Below are 22,070 nucleotides of genomic sequence, written 5' to 3' on the forward strand. Positions count from 1 at the left end.
TTTTAAGCGATTGGAGTATTTTCGGAAATCTAACGAGAGAAGAGGTTTGCGTGTAGACAGCGCTCCAGTGAATATATACGCTCACGGACTGCTCGCTGATTGGCTGGATAGCACGTTAGGAAAGTTGGCCAATCAGAAGAGAGCTTCTGATCATATATTTTTTTTCTACATTTATATAAACTTTTCAGCAAGACATCCATACAGTATTGTGTATATAGAGAGAGGGTCCTTTCAAGTAATTTAAGAAATGTTTCCTGCACCACGAATCGATTCATTTTTATCGGGGAGCATTATCTTGTAATAGCTACTTTCAGGAATGTCTGTTAGTTGTTGGGCCTTGATTGAGAACACATTTATCAGTGTCGTGTAATAACTAGCTTTATTTTGCTGATCAAAATAATTTCATGACAGAAAGATCATCATGCAATGAGGTGGCATTTGTTTACTGATTTGTTTCCACTGTTGTCTAACGGTCAGGGTACTATAGTATAATTCCTTTTTTCATTGATATCAAAATGGAAAAAACGGAAAACTTCTGTTGGTTTCAAACCAAAAACGGACTAAATTGTTTTTTTTGTCTGAATCGAAAAACAAACAGAACTGCCCAAAGTGCTCCGTTTTTCGTTTTTGCCGATACCTTTGAGCCATTTTCGATTTGAATTGAAGAAGGAAATGACTGCCCAGCTGATTCCTTTTTTGATTTTGTGCTCAAAACGAAAAACGAAGTCACATGGTGTCAAACAGGAAGGAGGTCCTGTGTCATGGCCGCCGTCAAATTGTGTCCTTCAAAATAAAACTATGCCTTTGCAACGCTAGCTGATCAAATAAAATATAACTAAAAATACAGTTTTATATATAAATATTTTGATATAGATAGGCTTCTGATATAAAAAGTCATGAAATGTTATTTTGTTGGCTATAGCCTATTCATTTTAATTGTAAAAGAAAAAAAAAAAAAAACGAGAGGAGAGGACTCTTTTTTATTATTATTATAGGCCTAGCCTTCAGTTTACCTTTTTGCATATAGGCTATTTGTTGACCCTGACACACAGAAAAGTTTTCAATTGAACACACACAATTATGCCTAAACATTTATTTTCGATACAATAGGCTACTTGAACAAACTGGTAGAAGCAGCTCAGGTAATAAGCAATTATTAGGTCACTGCATATGAGGTCACTTAGGACAGCCAAGTCCAAAGTGTCCAAGACCAAACCCAGCACTGTGTGAATCTTGAGGTATGGCTTTCAGCCTGAAGCACAGGGAAATTGTCTCACCATCTCTGATCAGACAAACTTCATGCCGCTTCATAGTTCATATAAGATCTAGCCAGTTCCATGATAGTCATATTACTATTTTTGTTTGTCATCTGAGCCCAATTTGAACATCTAACCACACACACGTCGCTGTGCCAATATGTTATTAGGCTGACAAACCTATGCTTATATGGCCTAATGAGAATTAAAATAGCCTACTGTATTTCTATTGTCATTTTTCATGCAGTTAAAAGTCCTTTGTGTATAGTATAGTGATGATAAGAGTTGAAAAGGCTATTCCGTTATTAATTCCCCTTCTAGTTCACCACTTAAACAGGTAACGCCAAGAATGAACGGGACAAGAGGTTGATGGCTCCAAAAACATAAACATTTCATCTAATAATTTGTAAATAATCCCATGTCAAAGGACAACAATACAATTACCTAGATAATCATCTCGTTTCTGAGTATTCAGCATGTATCCACAAATAGGCTATTGCTTTTAAATCATACACTTGTTGGTCGAGTAAGGTAATAAATCCAACCAATTTGGTTGGATTTATCAATTTCAATTTGTGAATAAGTACAGACTAGCAAAAAGGAGACATTACAATTTGGAAGTTTTGTTCCTTCACATTTCTTATGTGACATTATCAGTACCTGTACAATTCTAATTAGATTATCGGGTTTAATTGTGGATTTTATGTGCCTATTGCCAGGCAGTTCTGCTAAAGAACTTACCTTATGTGATGTGTACATAGGAACCGGGTATTTACAAAGCTTCATATTCATCATTTCAATGATAAGTAAATATCAACCAAAGTGTCACACCATATACCATTTTATGCAGTTTGGAATGTCTATATTTGTAACACATATTGCATAAATAATTAGGTCTTTGTGCTTCAAAAGCAAGACTAATACATGTCATTTCAATACAAACATTTAATGTATTCTTATATTTATGAATGACAATTATCACATCAACACACGATCAGTTGAAATGCAAAGTAAGAGCTTGCCCCACCAAGAAATCAGAAATTTGGGGCTTTTTAAATTTCTTTTTTTGGATTATGCTATAATGTGCTGTATATATGGTCAAAATGGAAAATACAAATTAACAAATTCAAAAGCATACCTGCAGCTGTGTAATCCCTAAGATATTATATTAAGAGAAAATTTTAAATTTTATATCTGGCTATAGATAAAAATACCCACAATCCTCAGGTGTTTGCCTGAACAATACTTTATAAAACAAAACTAGTAACTCCTCCTTGTTCTGTGGCCCAATTTTTGTCAAAATCTATTTTAGCATTTTTACATGTCTCACAAATAAACATGACTGAGTATGTCACCTCTTTGACTGCAATCAATATGATAATGAATTGAGAACTGATCTGACTTTGTCTAGACTTAATAATCACAATCACAATCTGAAAACTGGAAACCAATTTGTGTGCTTGAGTAAGACTAATGTGCAGTGTGAAGCTGTGACAGCCAAGCGAGTTCCAGGCTTGTCCATCTGTAGAGATCTTCTCACAGGATGTGGTAGCAGAAGGGCAGCAGGTGCAGTGGAGATGGAGAACCAGCTCTGCTCTCTCATGTGATCTTCTGGAGTGTCCCTCCCTCAGAGAGTCCACCAGGGCCATTGCATAGGCTAGGGGATGAAAACAAATGTTAGAATTAATTTAGTGATATTATAGTATACACATGATAGGTAATATTTAGGGATTGACCAAAGCTGCTCACTGTACGATGGATTGACAGGGTGGCAGGATCACATAACTAGGGGTGTAACGATACACGTATTTGTACCGTACCGTGATGGCACAGGCCCCTCTTGGTGGTTACAGAGGTGGACCGTGGTCCGTTTGTGTACATAGCGTTAATATGGCGAATGTACAGGCTTGTTTTGCGGTGTGGAACTTTAAAAACTTGACGTCGGAGTTCCCCCCGGACCATTTAGCCTCCGGCTCGGCTCGCACTTGCGCAGAAGCAGCCAGCGATTTAGAGTATTTTATCTCCATGGTGAGCACAGCATGAGGGTGCAAAGTTGCAGGGGGAAAAACCCGTCTTATATTCTGACCAATACAGTAGTAGCCTACTCCTCTTTTACAGTCTATGAGTAGTGCAAATAAAGATATTTTACAGTGCTATCGAACAGAGAGCGAACTGCATGGCGAAAGTCAGCAGAAAACCGGAGCTTGCAGGCGCCCCCCTGTCATTCAAATCGTATTTGAGGGATAACTTCGGATTCCAGGTGAATTATGAAGACAGTGATAGACGTGTGGAACAATGTCGGCACACAGGTTATTGTTTTACCGTGATCGCCTATGTAGGAGCCAACCATGGACATATAAAGGGAGCGAACACGTCGAACATGCATACGCATTTGAAAAGACACCATCCAGGTGTTACTATCACCGTTACTGTGAAGAAAAAACGAGCTGTGCAAACCCAGACATTATTTTCTTCTTTATACTGAAAATACACAAGCTGTCATTTAATTAATGCTGCAGTTGCACTTTTATTTGATAATTGTTATATTTATAAGAGCACTTCAGAGCTAAGAGAGCTGCAGCAATATTTTCTTTTTTTAAAGTCAAAAATACCCTTAAAGATGAGATACCCTTTGTTTACATACCAGTTTACAGAGCCTGCTGAGCATTAACACTGGCTTTTTTTTCAGTGCAATTTTAGTTTATGCTGCACCTTCACTAGTATTTAAGAAGTATTTTATTCATTGGAGAATTGTAGCAGTATTCTTTTTATATTTGTTATGCATTTTATTTGTATGTTAGCTAGTTACTGACAGCTAAAGCTGTTCATTCTCCCTTAACTATGAACCATACCGTACTGTACCGTACCGTGACTTCAAAACTGAGGTACGTACCAAACGGTGACTTTAGCGTACCGTTACACCCCTACACATAACACATTTCACCATCACTGGTTCTGGCTTCTTCTCATCTGCCATTATGGTTGAAGTGCATGACAGCCAAGATGAGTCTGTGGAAAGCAGATGGTATAGGTCAGAAGTTGAACAAATGAGTTATCCCAGAAGTACAAACAACATGCAAACATTTGTAAAACCTAACTTACTGTGTGTGGAAACATAAACACAGTTCACATTAATGATCGCTCTCTTGTTAGCGTACATAGGCCCATCATATGCTGTATATACACCACTTGACCTCGGCGCTACTGTCCTATATGAAACACTCTTATACATCTCAAAACACATGCTCTCAATAACAATACACCTCATAAAACACAATAATCACATGCACTTGCACTAGACCTGGGACTCTTAGCACAATACTCAGTATCTCTCCAACAGTTACTAGTCTAAATACCCATGCTAGGCAGGCACTTACATGTTCAATACAATACATGTTCACTTTACAATTACAGGGCCCACGGGTAAGTATTAGCATTTAACCTCAGCTATATGAAAATACTGTCTCTTAAATTAAGTGTATAATTACTTCTTTAAACACAAGTAAAGATAAGCATAATGCATCAACTCAAATGACAGAGCATCATAATAACATTAGCACCATATTACTCCAAACTCAATAACTGTATAACCCAGACTTATTACTCATTTTATTCACTGTATATCATTGCTGCTTTACTGTTGTTAAACCTTTATGAATTATACCTATGCACTGCCTTAACCAAATATAACTCTTCTTTAACCCATAGTCAGCACCAGCCCTGTATTATTCTCACAATACTCTCAAAGAAACTAAAGCAAAAGCATTTAATTAAACATGGGCTCTAGTACAATTCTCAAAACACCTCTACTGCTCCTAACTGTCGTGACGGGGAGGGATGCGTCAATGGCTATGGGCATTAGCATGCTATCAGGGATTAGCTCGGCTATTCATCAATACAAACGGCTTATTCCGTCTAACGACACATTTAACCGGTTCATCACGCTTCAGAACAGTCAGTCATCCCTCCCATGCTCCAAACATACATAGCTAGGAATAGTTATTACACTCGTCTTGGCCCCACACAGGACGTGCCTAGCTTAATAATTAGCCGTGTCATTGCTATCGGCGCCCGCGATCGTAAATAATGGCGAATACACATACATCACACGGGGTCAAATTCAATGTTTACTATTAATGCCACAAGTACAAGTCTAAGCTCTAATACACTAGTCAGGGTATCATATCTAACCAGCTTACCTGTGGATGGAAACATAAACACAGTGCATATTAATGATCGCTCTCTTGTTGGCATTGGCTTGGCTCGTTGGCTTGGCTCGTCCATGGGCTCGTCATGAACTGACTACCTCGCGGGCCGGGCGCGATCCAGCCAAGTGTAATGCCTAGAGCGCCCTCTGCTGGTGAAGACGAAGGCTCAGCTCCGCTGCACTGCAAACTGTGACCCATCAGAATGTGTGACCCTAGAGGGCGCTGTTCTCTTATTTATCAACTGATTTCAATAGATCAAATGTTTCAACCATAGATAGATAGTATATAAGTTTATATAGGCCTATAAGGTTTCATCCTGGTCTCACATAGGCCTTTCACACCGCCGCAAAATCGGAGCTAGTTCTGGGCTTGTTCGGAGTTAGAGCCAGTGTTTTGGTTTCACACCGCCAGAGAGCCTGCTCCGGGCCGTAAAAACCGGGGGAACTCATACCCCAGGATTGAGCAGGGTTTGATAAGAACTGCTTGCGCGAACGGTTGGGGGAGGGATTATCCTGACCAACCAGAGCAACTCAAACCTCATGCCCGCCATATTTAAAAACACCGCTACTACGAGACGTAAACATAACATAATTACCGAACGTAGCGATCAAATTGACCGGCGAGAATACGCTGTATGGGTCCTGTTTGCTTAAGAAAGCAAAGCGAGAGCCAACAAGTGTAAAAATAAGACGTATTCGCCGCTGTTGTTGTGCTTAAAGCTAGCGGTAGCTTTAGCGTTAGCCACAAGAGCAGCGGCGTCGGGTGACGTACACACACGTTTACAGTGACGTCATGACGTTGCTCTCTTGCCGGCTCCATGGCTGTCTCCGGTCGATGTGAAACCAACCGGTTCATAACTGGGATAAGGCTGTAACCAGTTTTGAACTGACCCCAACACCAGCCTGGAACTGACTCTTGGTTCATTTTGGTGTGAAAGGCCTAACAGTGAAGTGTTTACTAATATGGTGGCCCACAGCTCAATTAATAATAGTTTCACAAAAACAGCCCTGCAATCGTGAGATTATCAAGTATTTTTCTTAGCCTACAATTTAAATTAATGTGCTGTGGGTCAACGTAGTTAGAACACATTTCACTGCAAGACTGGGTTGATTGTTCACCTTTTAAAAAATAACAATCCTACCAATCAGACTCAAGCTGTCTAGTAGGCCTAGGCCATCATATTCTGTACCATGAATACCACACTGTCACTGAGTTGAGTTGAGTTGAGTTGTGGACTTAATAGTAAAGGACAATTCTCAACCCACTGTTCTTTCTGCTCATTCTTGTTACCAGAGCTTTGCTTCTACCAGTAGGCCTGTATGTGTTCAATAATTGTATTGTATGGAAATGTTAACACAAATGAAGATATTAGGCCTATTTGTGTGTGTTCAATGAAACAATTTTCCGTCTGTTTGGGTCAACAAATATAGTTAAAGAGAGGTGAGCAGAGAGGTGAGCAGCATCAATAAAAAAAAAATCCTCTCATGACTGTTTATCTGTTTGATTCCTAAGTCTTTTTTTTTCTTTTACATTACACAATGGGTTAGCAATTGGTTATACTGCATCATATAGCCAACAATAAATAACTATTTGACAACAGCCTATCTATATATTAAACTGTAAATAAAGCTCTGTATTCTTCATTATTTAAAAAAAAAAAAAAAAAAAAAAACGTTTTCCACACACCAGATAGCAATGCTCTTATTTTGAAGGACACAATTTGACGGCGGCCAAGACACAGGACCTCCTTCCTGTTTGACACCATGTGACTTCGTTTTTCGTTTTGAGCACAAAATCAAAAAAGGAATCAGCTGGCAGTCATTTCCTTCTTCAATTCAAATCGAAAATGGCTCAAAGGTATCGGCAAAAACGAAAAACGGAGCACTTTGGGCAGTTCTGTTTGTTTTTCGATTCAGACAAAAAAAACAATTCAGTCCGTTATTGGTTTGAAACCAACAGAAGTTTTCCGTTTTTTCAATTTTGATATCAATGAAAAAAGGAATTATACTATAGTACAGAGACGACACATTGGGCAGTTCTGTTTGTTTTTCGATTCAGACAAAAAAAACAATTTAGTCCGTTTTTGGTTTGAAACCAACAGAAGTTTTCCGTTTTTTCCATTTTGATATCAATGAAAAAAGGAATTATACTATAGTACCCTGTCCTCTAACAATGTTGCTACCATCAATTCATGTACAGATTGTACAAAAGGCTAAATAAATAAATACATTATTATAATGTATGAAAGATCTCTATTTTAAAAAAAACTGTAATATGATGGAAAAGTATTTTTTTTCTGTGATTTATTTCAGAAAGTGAAACGTTCATATATTCTAGAGTCATTATACATTAAAGGTTCAGTTAGTGATATGGTCCTTTTAGTCCCCTCCCTCGTCCCTATGTCACCACCACATGAACACACACACTGTTAGACTTTTCCTTGCTATTTTACAGTAATAAGCTGGCAGCACGGTTGCCAGCTTAATACTGTAAAACATATTACAGTATTAAGCTGGCAACCGTGCTGCCAGCTTATTACTGTAGAAACATATTACAGTATTAAGCTGGCAACCGTGCTGCCAGCTTATTACTGTAAAAACATATTACAGTAATAAGCTGGCAACCGTGCTGCCAGCTTATTACTGTAGAAACATATTACAGTAATAAGCTGGCAACCGTGCTGCCAGTATCTTATTGTAAAAACATATTACAGTAATATGCTGGCAACCGTGCTGCCAGTATCTTATTGTAAAAACATATTACAGTAATATGCTGGCAACTGTGCTGCCAGTATCTTATTGTAAAGCTCTAGTTATTTACTGTAAATAATTTACAGTAGTGTACATTCATTTTACAGTAACATTCTGTCAATTAACCTTTACAGTATTTTGCAGGCAACCGTGCTGCTAGTATCTTACCATATAACAAAGTCTTAACAGTGCCCTTACTGTTTAACAATAGGAAAAGGTTACTGAAATGATTGTTGTGCAAAACTGTAGTGCAGTGGCTTGTAGAAAACTGTAGAAGAAGAAAAAACATCTACAATGATATGCAGTAAATACATTTTCTTTTATTAATTAATTCACCAAGTCACAATACAAATACTCACACATCTTAAGAAGATTGGACAAGATAGATTTAAAATGACCACCAATACCAGGAACATAGTTCAGGGTTCGGACAGCTTTTTAAGAGTAAAATGCAATAACTTTTCCAGCACTTTCAAGATAAAATGTCAACTTTTTCAAGGAAGCCAACGCTTTAAATATATACAGTATATACAGTGGCTTGCAAAAGTATTCATACCCCTTGGAATTTTTCACATTTTATCACATTAAAACCACACACGTACATTTATTTTACTGGGATTTCATGTGATAGACCAACACACAGTGGTGCATCATTGTGAAGTGGAATGCAAATAAAATATGGTTTTATTTATTTTTTAGAAATAAAAAACTGAAAAGCGTGGCGTACATAAGTATTCAGCCCCCCTGAGTCAATACGTTGTAGAACCACCTATCGCTGCAATAACAGCTGCAAGTCTATTGGGGTATGTCTCCGCCAGCTTTGCCCATCTAGAGACTGATATTTTTGCCCATTTTTTTGGCAAAATAGCTCAAGCTTCAGATTCAGCATCAGATTGGATGGAGAGCATCTGTCAACAGCAATTTTCAAGTCTTTCGAGATATTCTCAATTGTATTGAGGTCTGGACTTTGACTGGGCCATTATAACACATGACTATGCTTTGATTTGAACCATTCCATAGTAGATCTGGCTGTATGTTTAGGGTATTTAACCTTCTGGAAGGTGAACCTCCACCCAGTCTCAAGTCTTTTGCAGACTCTAACAGGTTTTTCTGCCCTGTATTTGGCTCCATCCAGCTTCCCATCAACTCTGACCAGCTTCCCTGTCCCTGCTGAAGAAAAGAATCCCCAACGCATGATGCTGCCCCCACCCTGTTTCACAGTGGGGATGGTGTGTATAGGGTGATGTGCAGTGTTAGTTTTCCACCACACATTGCACTTTGCGTTAAGGCCAAACATTTCCTTTTTGGTCTCATCTGACCAGAGCACCTTCCTCCAACACTTGCCACAAGCCATGCGGGGGACACAGCATATTCAGATGAGACCAAACTTGAAGTTTTTGGCCTGAATGCAAAATGCAATGTGTGGCGGAAACTAACACTGCACATCACCCTATACACACCATCCTCACCGTGATACATGGTGGTGGCAGCATCATGCTTTGGGGGTCCTGTTCTTCAGCATGGACAAGGAAGCTGGTTAGAGTTGATGGGAAGATGGATGGAGCCAAATACAGGACAGAAAACCTGTTAGAGTCTGCAAAAGACTTGAGACTGGGGTGGAGGTTCACCTTCCAGAGGGACAGCAAGCCTAAAAATACAGCCAGATCTACTATGGAATGGTTTAAATCAAAGCATATGTGTTAGAATGGTCCAGTCAAAGTCCAGACCTCAATACAATTGAGAATCTCTGGAAAGACTTGAAAATTGCTGTTCACAGACGCTCTCCATCCAATCTGATGCTAAATCTGAAGCTCAAGCTATTTTTTAAAGAAGAATGGGCAAACATGTCAGTCTGTAGAAGGGCAAAGCTGGTAAAGACATACCCAAATAGATTTGCAGCTGTATTTGCAGCAATAGGTGGTTCTACAAAGCATTGACTCAGGGGGCTGAATACTTTTGCACGCCACGTTTTTCAGTTTTTTATTTATAATTTTTTTTAAAACCACGTTTCATTTTCATTCCACTTCACAATTATGCGCCACTTTGTGTTGGTGTATCATATAAAATCCCAATAAAATAAATGTACGTGTGAGTATTCATACCCCTTGAAATGTTCGACATTTAGTCACGTTACAACATTGCCTTATCTGTAAAATGGGAGGGTGTTCATAATATAATGTATATGGACAATCACCAAATTGGAGAGTATGGCCCTAAGGAGACCTTTATCAGTTTAGTTCATATGCCCAAAATGACCATTTATCAGGTTAATAACAACATGACTATACTTTTCAGGTCTCCCTTGCAAAAGAGTATTCGGTCTCAATGGGATATACCTGTATAAATAAAGGTTAAAAAAAAAAAAAAAAAAAAAAACTTAAGCAATATCACATGAGAGGGACAAATGTTGTCACTATATCAGCGCTGCAGTGCTTCTGTCGAAAATGCCATAGCGATAATCAATAGGTCTAGATGTAGGAAATGGTTACTAATTAGAAACGTATTTCACTCACACACACACATGTAAGAAAAATTAAAGAATAACAAAGGGCAAATACAGCCTTTGCACTCCTTTTTTTCCCGGGCTGAATTTTAAAAATATGTATAAATGTATGCCTAGATATTGTATATTTAAATACATTCTTGAGCTTGTGTATGACCAGACACTTTCAATATTGCTAGGTTGCCAGATTACAGTTTGTGTATCTTGGTGTGTTGCCAAAAAGTGATCCTCCCAAAAAGGTCTTACAGTCAAATAGAAAAGGTATTTAAGCCAATATACGTCCATGATTTCAGAACGTAAACGGGACTAAGAGGGCTCTGGTCCAATAAAGCATCAGTACAAATGTGCCGACATAGCGTTAACATGCTGGGACCGTGGACTGAAATAACTTTTTGGCAGCACACCGCAACGACTCTGACAGCTTCACAAAATAAAAATTTTGGATCTTGGTTCTGTAACTAATGTTACCAGTGATTAATGGATTAGGTTATACATTTTTTTAATGGAGCTGCATCGAGCTAACCCAGCTGAGTGTAACATCACGTTACAATGAAGTAACCCCCGAGCTTACGTTATCTATAGTCTAGGTCCTGGGTAAGATTTGTATGCGCTTCATTTAGCGTAGAATATCTCAACTGTTATAGACTAATATGACCCCAGTGAACAACATGGGATGTGTGACAAAATCTCTACCGGGGACGAAAGTCCTGAAAATGACCACAACAGGTTACACTAGTATCACACTATGTGGTGAATGGGACTTTTTTTTCCTTTTTAGATATCCTCATACTTTTTTACCAGATTCATCTTCATATTAAGATAAATACTATTTATATACTATTTGACCTCAACTACTAGCTAACAACATGAATTTGGAGCAATAAATTATTGAGAAGTAGCTGGTCAGCTAATTGCTAACGGTGTTGAGCGTCAATTTAGCATGCTATTTCTTTGTATCTACAAGTCAATAACAAACACAAACTCGGGATTTGGTGTAATTTACAAAGGAGAACATGAATGAACAGTCAGAGTGACATTGTCCGATAAGTTTAAACGGAAAAAAAATTCTCAACTGATTAACCTTGGCATGACTTCTGAATTTTTTTTAAATTTACAGAATAAAAAATAAAAACAATAGTTAAATTACAACACTGCAGAGAAAATCCAAGCACAAGCATCTGTACGAACCCTGATAGTTGCATTTGGTGGGGTTCAATAAGAAGAATGGAAGTAGCTGATGGAAGAAGGATTTGTCCAGCGTGGGGTGTCTTTCTGATGCACATGGAGGGGAGAGTAAAATTAAGAGAATGTCAGTAAACAAAATCAAATAAATAAACTAAAAAGGCGTACATTCACATTTTCAATTTACAACATCCATTCAGTGTGTGTGTGTGTACTTACCTACTTTGAGGTCTTCCATTGAAACTTAGTCAATTGGTGAGGAAAGTCGTCATCCAAGGGTTTTGGGAATACAGCTTTTTGTTAACCAGGCGGCCGTCTTTCTGATGGTTCCGACTTTGGCGGCGCACTTAGTTCCCTCTACTGGGTTTATCCTGAGAAATCATTTTTAACACACAAAAGCAATAAATTAGTTATCTAAATATTTTCTTGACCCACTTCATGGTTTTGCTTTTTTCTGAACTGATACAGTACATGACATGCATCATGGTACTCCACAAAGGAAAAATGCAAGCAAACAAGTTCACAAAGAATGTATTCATACTAGGGATGTGAACAATGTGTCGATTCTCGGCTCGATTTTCGACACGCGCTTAAGACGACTCGAAAAATAGAAATCGATAAATCGGGTGTTTTAATTTATTAGATGTTTTGGGGACATGGGAGACGTCCGTCATGCGAGTTCATGTGTGGTCGCGAGCGCGCTGCAGGTCCGGTGTGTGTCAACAGTGCAGTGCAACATATGCAGCATAAAGTTAAATTAACATCACGGTCGTAGACGAATATTAAAAGGTTATGCTTTATATGTTGCACTTTCTGTTTTCAGCCGAGTAAGTTACATTCACCTCCGACGCATGGACAGCGTTTTTAAAATTAAAGCCTCTCTTTATTATCAAAAAGCTTTGATGCAGATGAAGTCTGAACACACACAGCGGGCGGCAGCAGTGTTTTTAAAGGAAAGCGCAGTTTATCAGCACCACAACTACGTGATGCTGCCGCAAAAAAAAGGAACACCGCCTTTTTTTATTTTTATTTTTTAAATGGCACAGTAAATCGATCGATTTGTCGATTCATGCCTCCGACACGTCGACACGCAAACAATGACTCGTTTAACATCCCTAATTCATACATTTGAGCCACTTAGACAAAATAGTATGGCAGGAGTTTCTGTATTAATAAAAAGGTTTCGGTGCTCACCTCTGTATCAATTATGTTGTGCAGGCCGACCCCCTTGCTGTAGAGATAGAAGCAATCGACATAGGAAGCCAAGGCAGCAGCAAAGTTGTGTTGCTGACTGATTTGATATGCCACCTTTCCCTTGATGCTGACCATCCACTGGTCACAGGACAGGAGCTTTTCACCTGAAATAAACAAACACAAATTATAATAAATGTATTCAACAAAAATGTAAATGCAACCCTTTTTATTTGTCTTTGCTCCCATTAAGAGTTAAGATAAAACACAAATTAATAAAAACTTTCTGTTAACACAAAAGGCTTATTTCTCTCGAGACGGAGCGCTCTCTCTGGTGTACATACCTGTGGTCAGCATGCTACATGGATTTGCTATCTTTGCATAAGATCATTTTAGGGTGGCATATTTTCAATATAATTTGGTAACAGAATGAGAGAAATAATCCCTTTGAATGCATAGAAAAGGCCTGAGATGTTGTACTTAAACTCATAAAAAATTGAAGTAAAAACAAAAGTGTACCCTTTACTTGTAAACCAAGGTAGAACGCCAGTCCAGCTCTACTATGTACAGGAATACAAAATCTTAAGGAAGATGCCATATTTTGGAAAATATCGCCTATTTGACATCCTTTCAATAGTAGGACGAGAAGAGAGATGCCCTTATATTTCTGTTCAGCAGAAATCTAGGAACACACATCCAGTAAGCTTAGCACAATAAAAGGTAGTCTCTAGTATACACAGCCTACCTCCGTCAAAAGCCATCATTCATTCCTAGAACCCCAAAACACACTCATGTACATGATGACTGGCACATTTACCCCACTATGAAATAATAATCTCAAAAATGATCTAATAATTTAAAATTATTTTCCTAATGTAGGGTATGTGGAAGTCACAATATGTAAATGGGGCGTTTTGGAGTACTATTCAGCTAAGTACAATGCTTGGCTGACTAGCAGGGGGCACATTTCTAAAGGTCCCTATTCCCCAGAGAAGGGCACATATATTCTTGTTTTTTGAGGAAAAATGGAAAATAGGTACATTACATTTTAATTTAAAAACTTGCTTAACCTTAATAAAAACACAGTGTGACTTTGCTACGTTGCATAGCTTTGCACGATGCCATACGATACTGGTTACCTAACTAACAAACCTAACACAACAACTATTTTTATCTTACCAAGTATAATGAGTCTCTTCTTGACATTAACAGTGGTTTGGTTGGCATTGTCTGCAAAAAAAGGAAGAAAAAAAGAATGTGAAATCAAATGAATCAATAAGTTCAACATAGTGTGTCACATAAATCACCCAAACAAGCTTAACAAATGTAGTGTGAAATAAGAGTGTACAAGTTAGCTTTTTCCCTCCCAAATTTAAAGTTAGCTAGGCTATATAGAAAGAGAGCAACCCTGCTATGCTACTTCTCATTCAAATTCCCCAGTGAAATAATAGTTTAAAAAGCCTACTAACTATGTTTGCACCCAACTCCAACACTGCATGCGGTTAACATGTGAGTTAAAATGGTTAACACAATTTATCATCGACAAACCATTTTAAACAGCAGTACAATGTTAACCTGGCTAACACCAACTGTTACCTTGCTAATGCTAGCGCAACATATGACTTTAGCAATGGAAAACAATCACTGAAATCCCTATTTGCGCATTGCGCCGAGCGTTAATTAACAGAGCGTTAATTATACGAATAATCTCGTCAGCCGATAAAATATTCAAAACTTACTGTGGGTTTTGTTGTATGCTTCCAGCCATCTCACTGGAGACATTTGAGAGGCTTTTGAGGATCAAGTTCTTCGTCTCCTTCTCCATCTAGTTATTTCGCGCAACGGTTATGCTGCGTTCAGGGACACAGGGAATGTGAGACACTTTCTTTCCATTACAGAGACATCAAGTGTTTGTAATGGTTTGTAATGAATGTCCGCCAGTAGGCTACAATGTCAGTGCCAAAGAGCCTATTTTACCACTGATAACTTAATTTTCATTTTAAATCAGCACGTATCCAAATTGATCTCAATGTGGGTTATGTAGGCTACAAAAGGAAGCCCAAAAGGCTGTTTTAAAGCCAAACACCTTCTTGTTCTTCTTTTTTTTAAATTCTTAACATCACCACGCTGGTTTGAATGTGTTTTACAAAAGAACACTACAGCTAATATAATAATAGATAATGTTTTTGCTTTACTGGGAAGTAATACAATTCCAATTGACCGTTTTTTCTGAATGCAGCATCTGTAGAAGAAAGTTCTAGAACATGCATACATTGGTTGCTTACTGTAAATAGTGTTGTAAATTACTGTACTGTATGTGTGTACCCATAATGCATTACAGGAAAACAGTATCCTACCACATTTTTTAATTATACAGTAAATAACTGTAGTTTATTAGAAATTTCCCATGGTGCATTGCAGGAAAACAGTATCCTACCACATTTTTAAATTATACAGTAAATAACTGTAGTTTATTATACATTTCCCATGGTGCATTGCATGTTACAGTTTCATACTGTAAAATGTTTTAAAAGTATTTTACTGGGCATTTTCTGGTAATTAACTGTAGCGTTTACAGCAAGGGCTAACAGTGCAGCCGTCTTCAAATAGTGCCGTGATGGAGAGCAGCCAATCATCGTTCACGGGCACAGAGACACACCTCTTTATAGCGCTCTGTCACCTGATTGGTGTAGTGTAAATGTACACCCTTTAAATATGTGAACTTTGATGTCATGTTGTATTGTATCTAATTGTATGTAATTGTAAAAATTATTAATGTACACCCTTTAAACATGGGAACTTGAAAATGTTTACCTTAAAACAACGTTGTAGAATGTATTTATTTGACAGACTTCAATAAACGCCTAAAAATTGAAAAAAAAAAAAAAAATGCTCTGTCACCTGATTGGATAAAAACGAGCGGAATACTCAAAATGTTATCTGTCAATTACTGCAAAGCTGAATGACTGGGAGACCTGTGTTATGAACTGTGCATACTGTTTAAGTGAATGCTGTATGAACATAGAGAGATTTAACATTTATATTAACAAAAAACATTTTGATATCAATGAAAAGTATTTTTTCTAGATTTATTACACATGAAGTGAAATTAATCTAGTATGGTCGACTTTTCTGGAATATAAATCCCTTTTTTAAATTATTTTTATGAAATTTTCATTTATTTTTAATTATGGATTTGGATCTCCCGTGAGGATTTGAAAGAAAATGTCCTCATGACCTCATGAAATGTCTTCAGCAGCTCTGTGACGGTTCTAAAGATCACTGTACAGGTCAGTCATGCAACCATTGAATACATTCTAACATATCACTAACATGTCACATTATTTTAATACTACACATGTCTTAATTCATCAGAAACAGTTCAGTTTAACGAGCCAAACAACATACACATTGGTCTTGACACAAATAACTTAAACTAACCTTAAGAAAGGCAAAACATGTCATTAAATCCCCAGATAAAATACAGAGCAGAGTTCAACCCTCTGTTTCCTCAGTGGCAGCTAAAGGCCTGATGAGAATGATCAACATTTCAATAACATTTCAATATTAAATAAAGGTGTTTTTATATCAAAGCACATGAGGGACTTAAAATCCTGCCTGATTAAATTATATAATAATAAGGAGACTAATCAAAATGAAAAATCCCTGACGAGAAAGGTTCACTTAAAAAAAACAGCTGCTGAGTTTGGCTCCTCCCACAACAGAGTCGCTCCTGTCCTCTATCACGTCCGCAGAAAAGCTTTAAATACCGAATCGGGCAGCCCACTCAACTCACTCTTCTCTTTAGAGCTGAAAATCTGTTGACTCTAAAATGTCTGGTCGAGGAAAAGGAGGCAAGGGACTCGGGAAAGGAGGCGCCAAGCGTCACCGTAAAGTTCTCCGTGATAACATCCAGGGAATCACCAAACCCGCCATCCGCCGTCTGGCTCGCCGTGGCGGAGTGAAGCGAATCTCCGGTCTGATCTACGAGGAGACCCGCGGTGTGCTCAAGGTTTTCCTGGAGAACGTCATCCGTGACGCCGTCACCTACACCGAGCACGCCAAGAGGAAGACCGTCACCGCCATGGACGTGGTGTACGCTCTGAAGAGGCAGGGCCGCACACTGTACGGCTTCGGAGGTTAAACCGGACCAATCATAACAACACAACGGCTCTTTTAAGAGCCACACACTACGTTTAAAGAGACTATTCCTAGAAATGTTCAATCGAAAGATTTCAAAATGCTTGTGCAGTAGCCTACTACTTACAAGTAGTCCTAGAATTAGGCCTAATTTATGTCTGCAATACAAGTAATTATACACATACTTTAAATTCTTGATTGTGCTAACTCAAATGTGAATGTGGCTATTTCTGCTTTCCTTAGTTTAAACAGACTTGCAGCAAGATGAGCATTTTCTATTCCATCAATATGGTACACTACCCATTTCATCTGGTGAATCTTGAGTGTACACTGCCTGCTCTAAATGTACATGAAACATGGTCCATAACAGTGTTTTGTATAGGCCACTCTATAGAAAGATGCATTTAATCGAAATATTCTTGGTTAAATTAGGCAGTAATAAAGTCTGTGAAAAACTGGAATTCCTATATTCTAACATGGATTAATTGCATTCTAACTGGGTGTGTCAGAAGTGAACATTTTCTAAGGAATATTCTCACAACTGAATAAACAAACTTTCCTCACAGGACAATGTGATCCCTGCAACACTGTTTGAAGCTAGAAAGCTGTCCTGAAAAGTCACTCTTTTCAAAGTTGGTTTACAAACATATTCTAGTCATTCTACGTTTAGTTCCAGGTTCCTCAAAATAATTTAGGTTTGATTTTTGATGATAGGCTCTGCACATGTAACCCCTCCCCCTTCTCTAAAACTGCATAGTGCACATTTAAAGTAATACATATTTGACTCATTCCACATGTCTTTCAACGAGCCTCCTTTACACACAACCAATTCAAATATAAATTCATGATAAATCTTAACAAATTTGTTCTTAGGGACAAGCACATCGTGTCTGCGCATGCTCAGTCTAGAACAACACAACAGCCAATCCTTTGCGAGGGATGACACATTCTAATTTACATCAGGCAGCTTATAAACTCAACCTTGCAACTTCATTACAGCATTCTATTCAGCTGATCCTTCACTGATCCGAACATGCCTGGAGCAGAGACCGTGAAAGCGCCCAAGAAGGGCTCCAAGAAAGCCGTGTCCAAAGCCGTCTCCAAGACCGGCAAGAAGAGGCGCAAGTCCAGGAAAGAGAGCTACGCCATCTACGTGTACAAAGTGCTGAAGCAGGTCCACCCCGACACCGGCATCTCCTCCAAGGCGATGGGCATCATGAATTCCTTTGTGAGCGACATCTTTGAGCGTATCGCCGGAGAAGCTTCCCGCCTCGCTCAATACAACAAGCGCCGCACCATCACCTCCCGGGAGATCCAGACCGCCGTCCGCCTCCTGCTGCCCGGTGAGCTGGCCAAGCACGCCGTGTCTGAGGGAACCAAGGCTGTCACCAAGTACACCAGCTCCAAGTAAAACACCCCGACGTTATCCAACAAAACAAAGGCTCTTTTAAGAGCCAACCACATCATCAAAGAGTTACCACTTTCTCAAAGTTATGATAAGTTCTAATAAGCAATGATTTTGTAAAGGCTATCAAAGTGTACCAGCTGTTATCCAACAATACTAAATAATAGAGACCTGACTACTTTTGCCCATTTTACTGTCCTATACAGTGCAATTGAGTGTACACTGGGATTTTCTAGAATTGTATGAAAAGGGAATGTCAGTTTAATCTGTCACTAGACACTACACATTGTGGTGCACTACAACAAACTGCAGGTCACCTTTTTAAGGTAATCCTTCTTTTTCTCCAAAGGCTACAATGTATGGAAAAATCACACTTTCCTAGTCTTTCAATAACGTCTGTGGTATTTTATCTAGTATGTAAATGCATGCAACATCCATAGACAAGTGCAGTGTGCAGAGCCGGCCCAAGCCTTCATGGGGCCCTAGGCGAAATATGATTAGGGGGCCCCTCTCCAATGTTAGCGCTGCTGAAACTATATATCTTTGTTAAATATCATTCACACACCCAGTGTTTTCCGCTAGTGCCTCCACTGTGCAGCTGTGTGAAAATATTAGACAGCCGAGTTCCTGACCCTCCTAGGAGAGAGACATTTTGAAATGTTCTATTACCAGTGACAAAGAACAGCTCTAAAACACATGTCCATTTTCACACGCAATGAAAAAAAAAAATGTGTGAAGTGTTTTGTATAAGACAGTTTTGCCATAATATGCTGCCCTTTAATACAACATATGTATCAATCAATCAGCCATTACAACAACATCAAACAATATCATACAGTATTTGACAAAGCCTAAATAACGTAAAACAATTACTTTCAACATTAACATTATATTTAATACAGAAAGCAAAGTGTTTTTTATATTGCATTAACTTCTGGGAGTCGAGCAAATCTACAGACAGAACGCCTCCTACAAACTGGAGCTGATTAAAGAAATGAATTCAGTGCAGAATAAATAAAAATTAATTTACTGAAATGTGACATCGGATCATAATTATCTTAATGCGTTGTGTTGACAGTCTCTTCGTGTTAATTCTAACATTCGATTGAAACAAAGTATTTCCACAGTGGATCCATATTGCCAGGAGTCCGTCTGACGGCCCGAGTCACCGGCAGCTTCCGTGTGTTTACTTCCACCAGAAACAGCTCTGATTTAAACCCAAAGAGACTCGCCACTACTGCCATTAAACTGTTCTTCGCTAGTCATATGTCCCTGCTAACTGGAAAACAAATTTAACATTAAATACACATCATTTTTAACCCGTTTAAGAGACGAAATGTGAAAGAAAGTTGCTGTGAGTTGCTCGAAGTGACGGTGTATTGGAGAGGTTTGAAGCTTCCTGGAGTTAAATAGACGCCTCCATGGCTTTAGAAATGAGCTCAGTTTGAAGATAAAAAGGTTTTCTCTCTGCTAGAATAACATGTATGGTGTAAAACCTTTCTCTCATATGAGTTTTATCCCTGAAATGTGGAGGAGAAAACACAAAGTGTCGGCAGCAGAGCGGCTGTGTGCTTGACTGTATAAGTCCCGCCTCGTGCACTCAGTTCAGAATAATTCAGACGAACGAACACATTCAACAGGAAATATGGCAGAGGAAGAAGCTCCAGCAGTTGCCCTGGCCAAAGCCCCGGCTAAGGCCGAAAAGAAGAAGGCTGCTGCCAAGCCCAAGAAGGAAGGACCCACCCTCCATAAGCAGATCATCAGCGCCGTGGCCGCATCCAAGGAGCGCAAGGGAGTGTCTCTGTCTGCGGTGAAAAAGTTAATTTTGACTTTTTTTGCCCTTATACCTGCATAAAAGCGAAACAAACAGACGGGCATATCCAGACTCGTGAGGTCAATTCAGTATAGAGTTGGGGACTTGCAGAGTGCACATATCCTATTTGCAGCATTCAAAAATGAGGATATATATACATTGAGCCAAGTTCTGGATCATGTTTTTGGTGAATATGGCCACCTGATTCTAAAATTAAGAGGTGTCAGGTCTGCCGAAGCACTAAGGACAGAAATATAAACGTATTGTGCTTTACCTGCAAGAAACATCTCTGCAAAGAACACTGAAAGTGTTCCTTTTTGTCACACATCTGTACACACACACTTATACACATGCACACAGAGACTTTTACTCTGTTTGTTTTTACTAGTTTTGGAACTAGTCATTGATTTCGATTGGTTTGATTTGGTGATTGGTTGTTGTTTATTTGATCTTACAAATCTATATTTTGTGTTGTGACTTGTTCTGGTTTTCATTGTGTGTTTGTATAATACTGAAATAAACGTTTTTTTGCTCTTTTCTGAAATAAATATATATGGGTCGTAATTGACCAGTAACACCATAGATGTTAAAAAGGTCAATAATATTAATATGAAAAAATAAATAAAACAAATTTAGTTAAGAAATGTGTTCTCATACCCCTCAGTAATAATCAGGTAACACAACAACCAAATATTTATTTATATGACTCTCTTGAGGTTCATTTTACATTTTTTTTATTGAAATTGAGGCGCATACTGACAAAAAAAAGGCCCAGCCTCTTACACCAAAAATATTAAAAACAATATTTTCATGGATAAGGAAGCCTAACAAGGTAACCAAGAGATGAGAAACAAACTGGATGATAGATAATTGTTTTTAGTGTTTTTTACAGCTGATTTCAGACACCCAGACCCGCTAACACCATGGATGGTAGCAGAAAGTTAACACAGGAGGAAGGTTAAATCTTCAAATTTGGTCTGCAAAGGACATCACTATCCTCTCAACCTTTTAGCGTTACTCAATCTTATCTGCTGCCTTCTGAGGTCCCTTCTCTGGGCTCCGTTAATTTGAGGATGTGAAATGGTGCCTCCGAAAGGAATTCATGGTCTTCATGGCACTTTGTCGAGATTCAATGACGGCTTTGTATTTTGGGCACAACACACAGAGCATTGTGCAAGGTTCATATAGGAAATGTAACGTGCACATTTGTATATTGGAATACAGCAATGAAAAGACACGCCTCATGCTGCAAAATGTGAACAGCAACAAGACACAGGTCACTGCGAGAGCTTCCACTAAGAATGAATCCACCACGTGGAAAAAGATTTTTAACAATAGCATCTTTATTTTAGCTACAAATACATGGATAATGGTGTGCTATTTAGCACACCAGTGAGTGGTAAGTTTAGCATCCTCTGAATTTAATAAAGTAAAAGCGTGTCCAGGTTCTTTTCAATGAGAGTGAACAAAGAGAACCAACTGTGGCGATGTTAAGTGAGAATCCACCGAAAACACAGGGCAAAAACCGATTACCGATTTTTGAGCATACGTATACAATTTGTCATTTATATTTTATGGTGAGTTGATGTTTGTGTGTGTGTGTGTGTGGGGGGGGGGGGGTG

At 38.6% G+C, this 22,070-nt stretch overlaps 2 protein-coding genes and 1 long non-coding RNA gene across 3 annotated transcripts; 2 read left to right on the forward strand and 1 right to left on the reverse strand.

The window, feature by feature from the left end:
* Positions 1-11,647: 11,647 nt before the first annotated feature.
* LOC307266862 lies at positions 11,648-13,226 on the reverse strand. Its single transcript, XR_013845385.1, has 3 exons — positions 13,094-13,226; positions 12,119-12,270; positions 11,648-11,989 (listed from the first exon to the last, which is right to left on the reverse strand). It is a non-coding gene; the product is annotated as an uncharacterized lncRNA (long non-coding RNA).
* A 3,696-nt stretch (positions 13,227-16,922) lies between these two features.
* Positions 16,923-17,234, forward strand: LOC307266860 (histone H4; the record flags this gene model as incomplete). The annotated part of the gene is made up of 1 exon (XM_080048973.1): positions 16,923-17,234. One exon carries the CDS (start codon positions 16,923-16,925, stop codon positions 17,232-17,234), a length of 312 nt encoding a protein of 103 aa, XP_079905099.1.
* Positions 17,235-18,263: 1,029 nt separating this feature from the next.
* Positions 18,264-18,641, forward strand: LOC307266856 (histone H2B type 2-E-like; the record flags this gene model as incomplete). The annotated part of the gene is made up of 1 exon (XM_080048968.1): positions 18,264-18,641. The coding sequence occupies one exon, from the start codon at positions 18,264-18,266 to the stop codon at positions 18,639-18,641; it is 378 nt and encodes a 125-aa protein (XP_079905094.1).
* Between the last annotated feature and the right edge of the window lie 3,429 nt (positions 18,642-22,070).

This window comes from Ammodytes marinus (genome assembly GCF_949987685.1).
Source record: "Ammodytes marinus genome assembly, chromosome: 20".
NCBI classification, from domain to species: domain Eukaryota; kingdom Metazoa; phylum Chordata; class Actinopteri; order Uranoscopiformes; family Ammodytidae; genus Ammodytes; species Ammodytes marinus.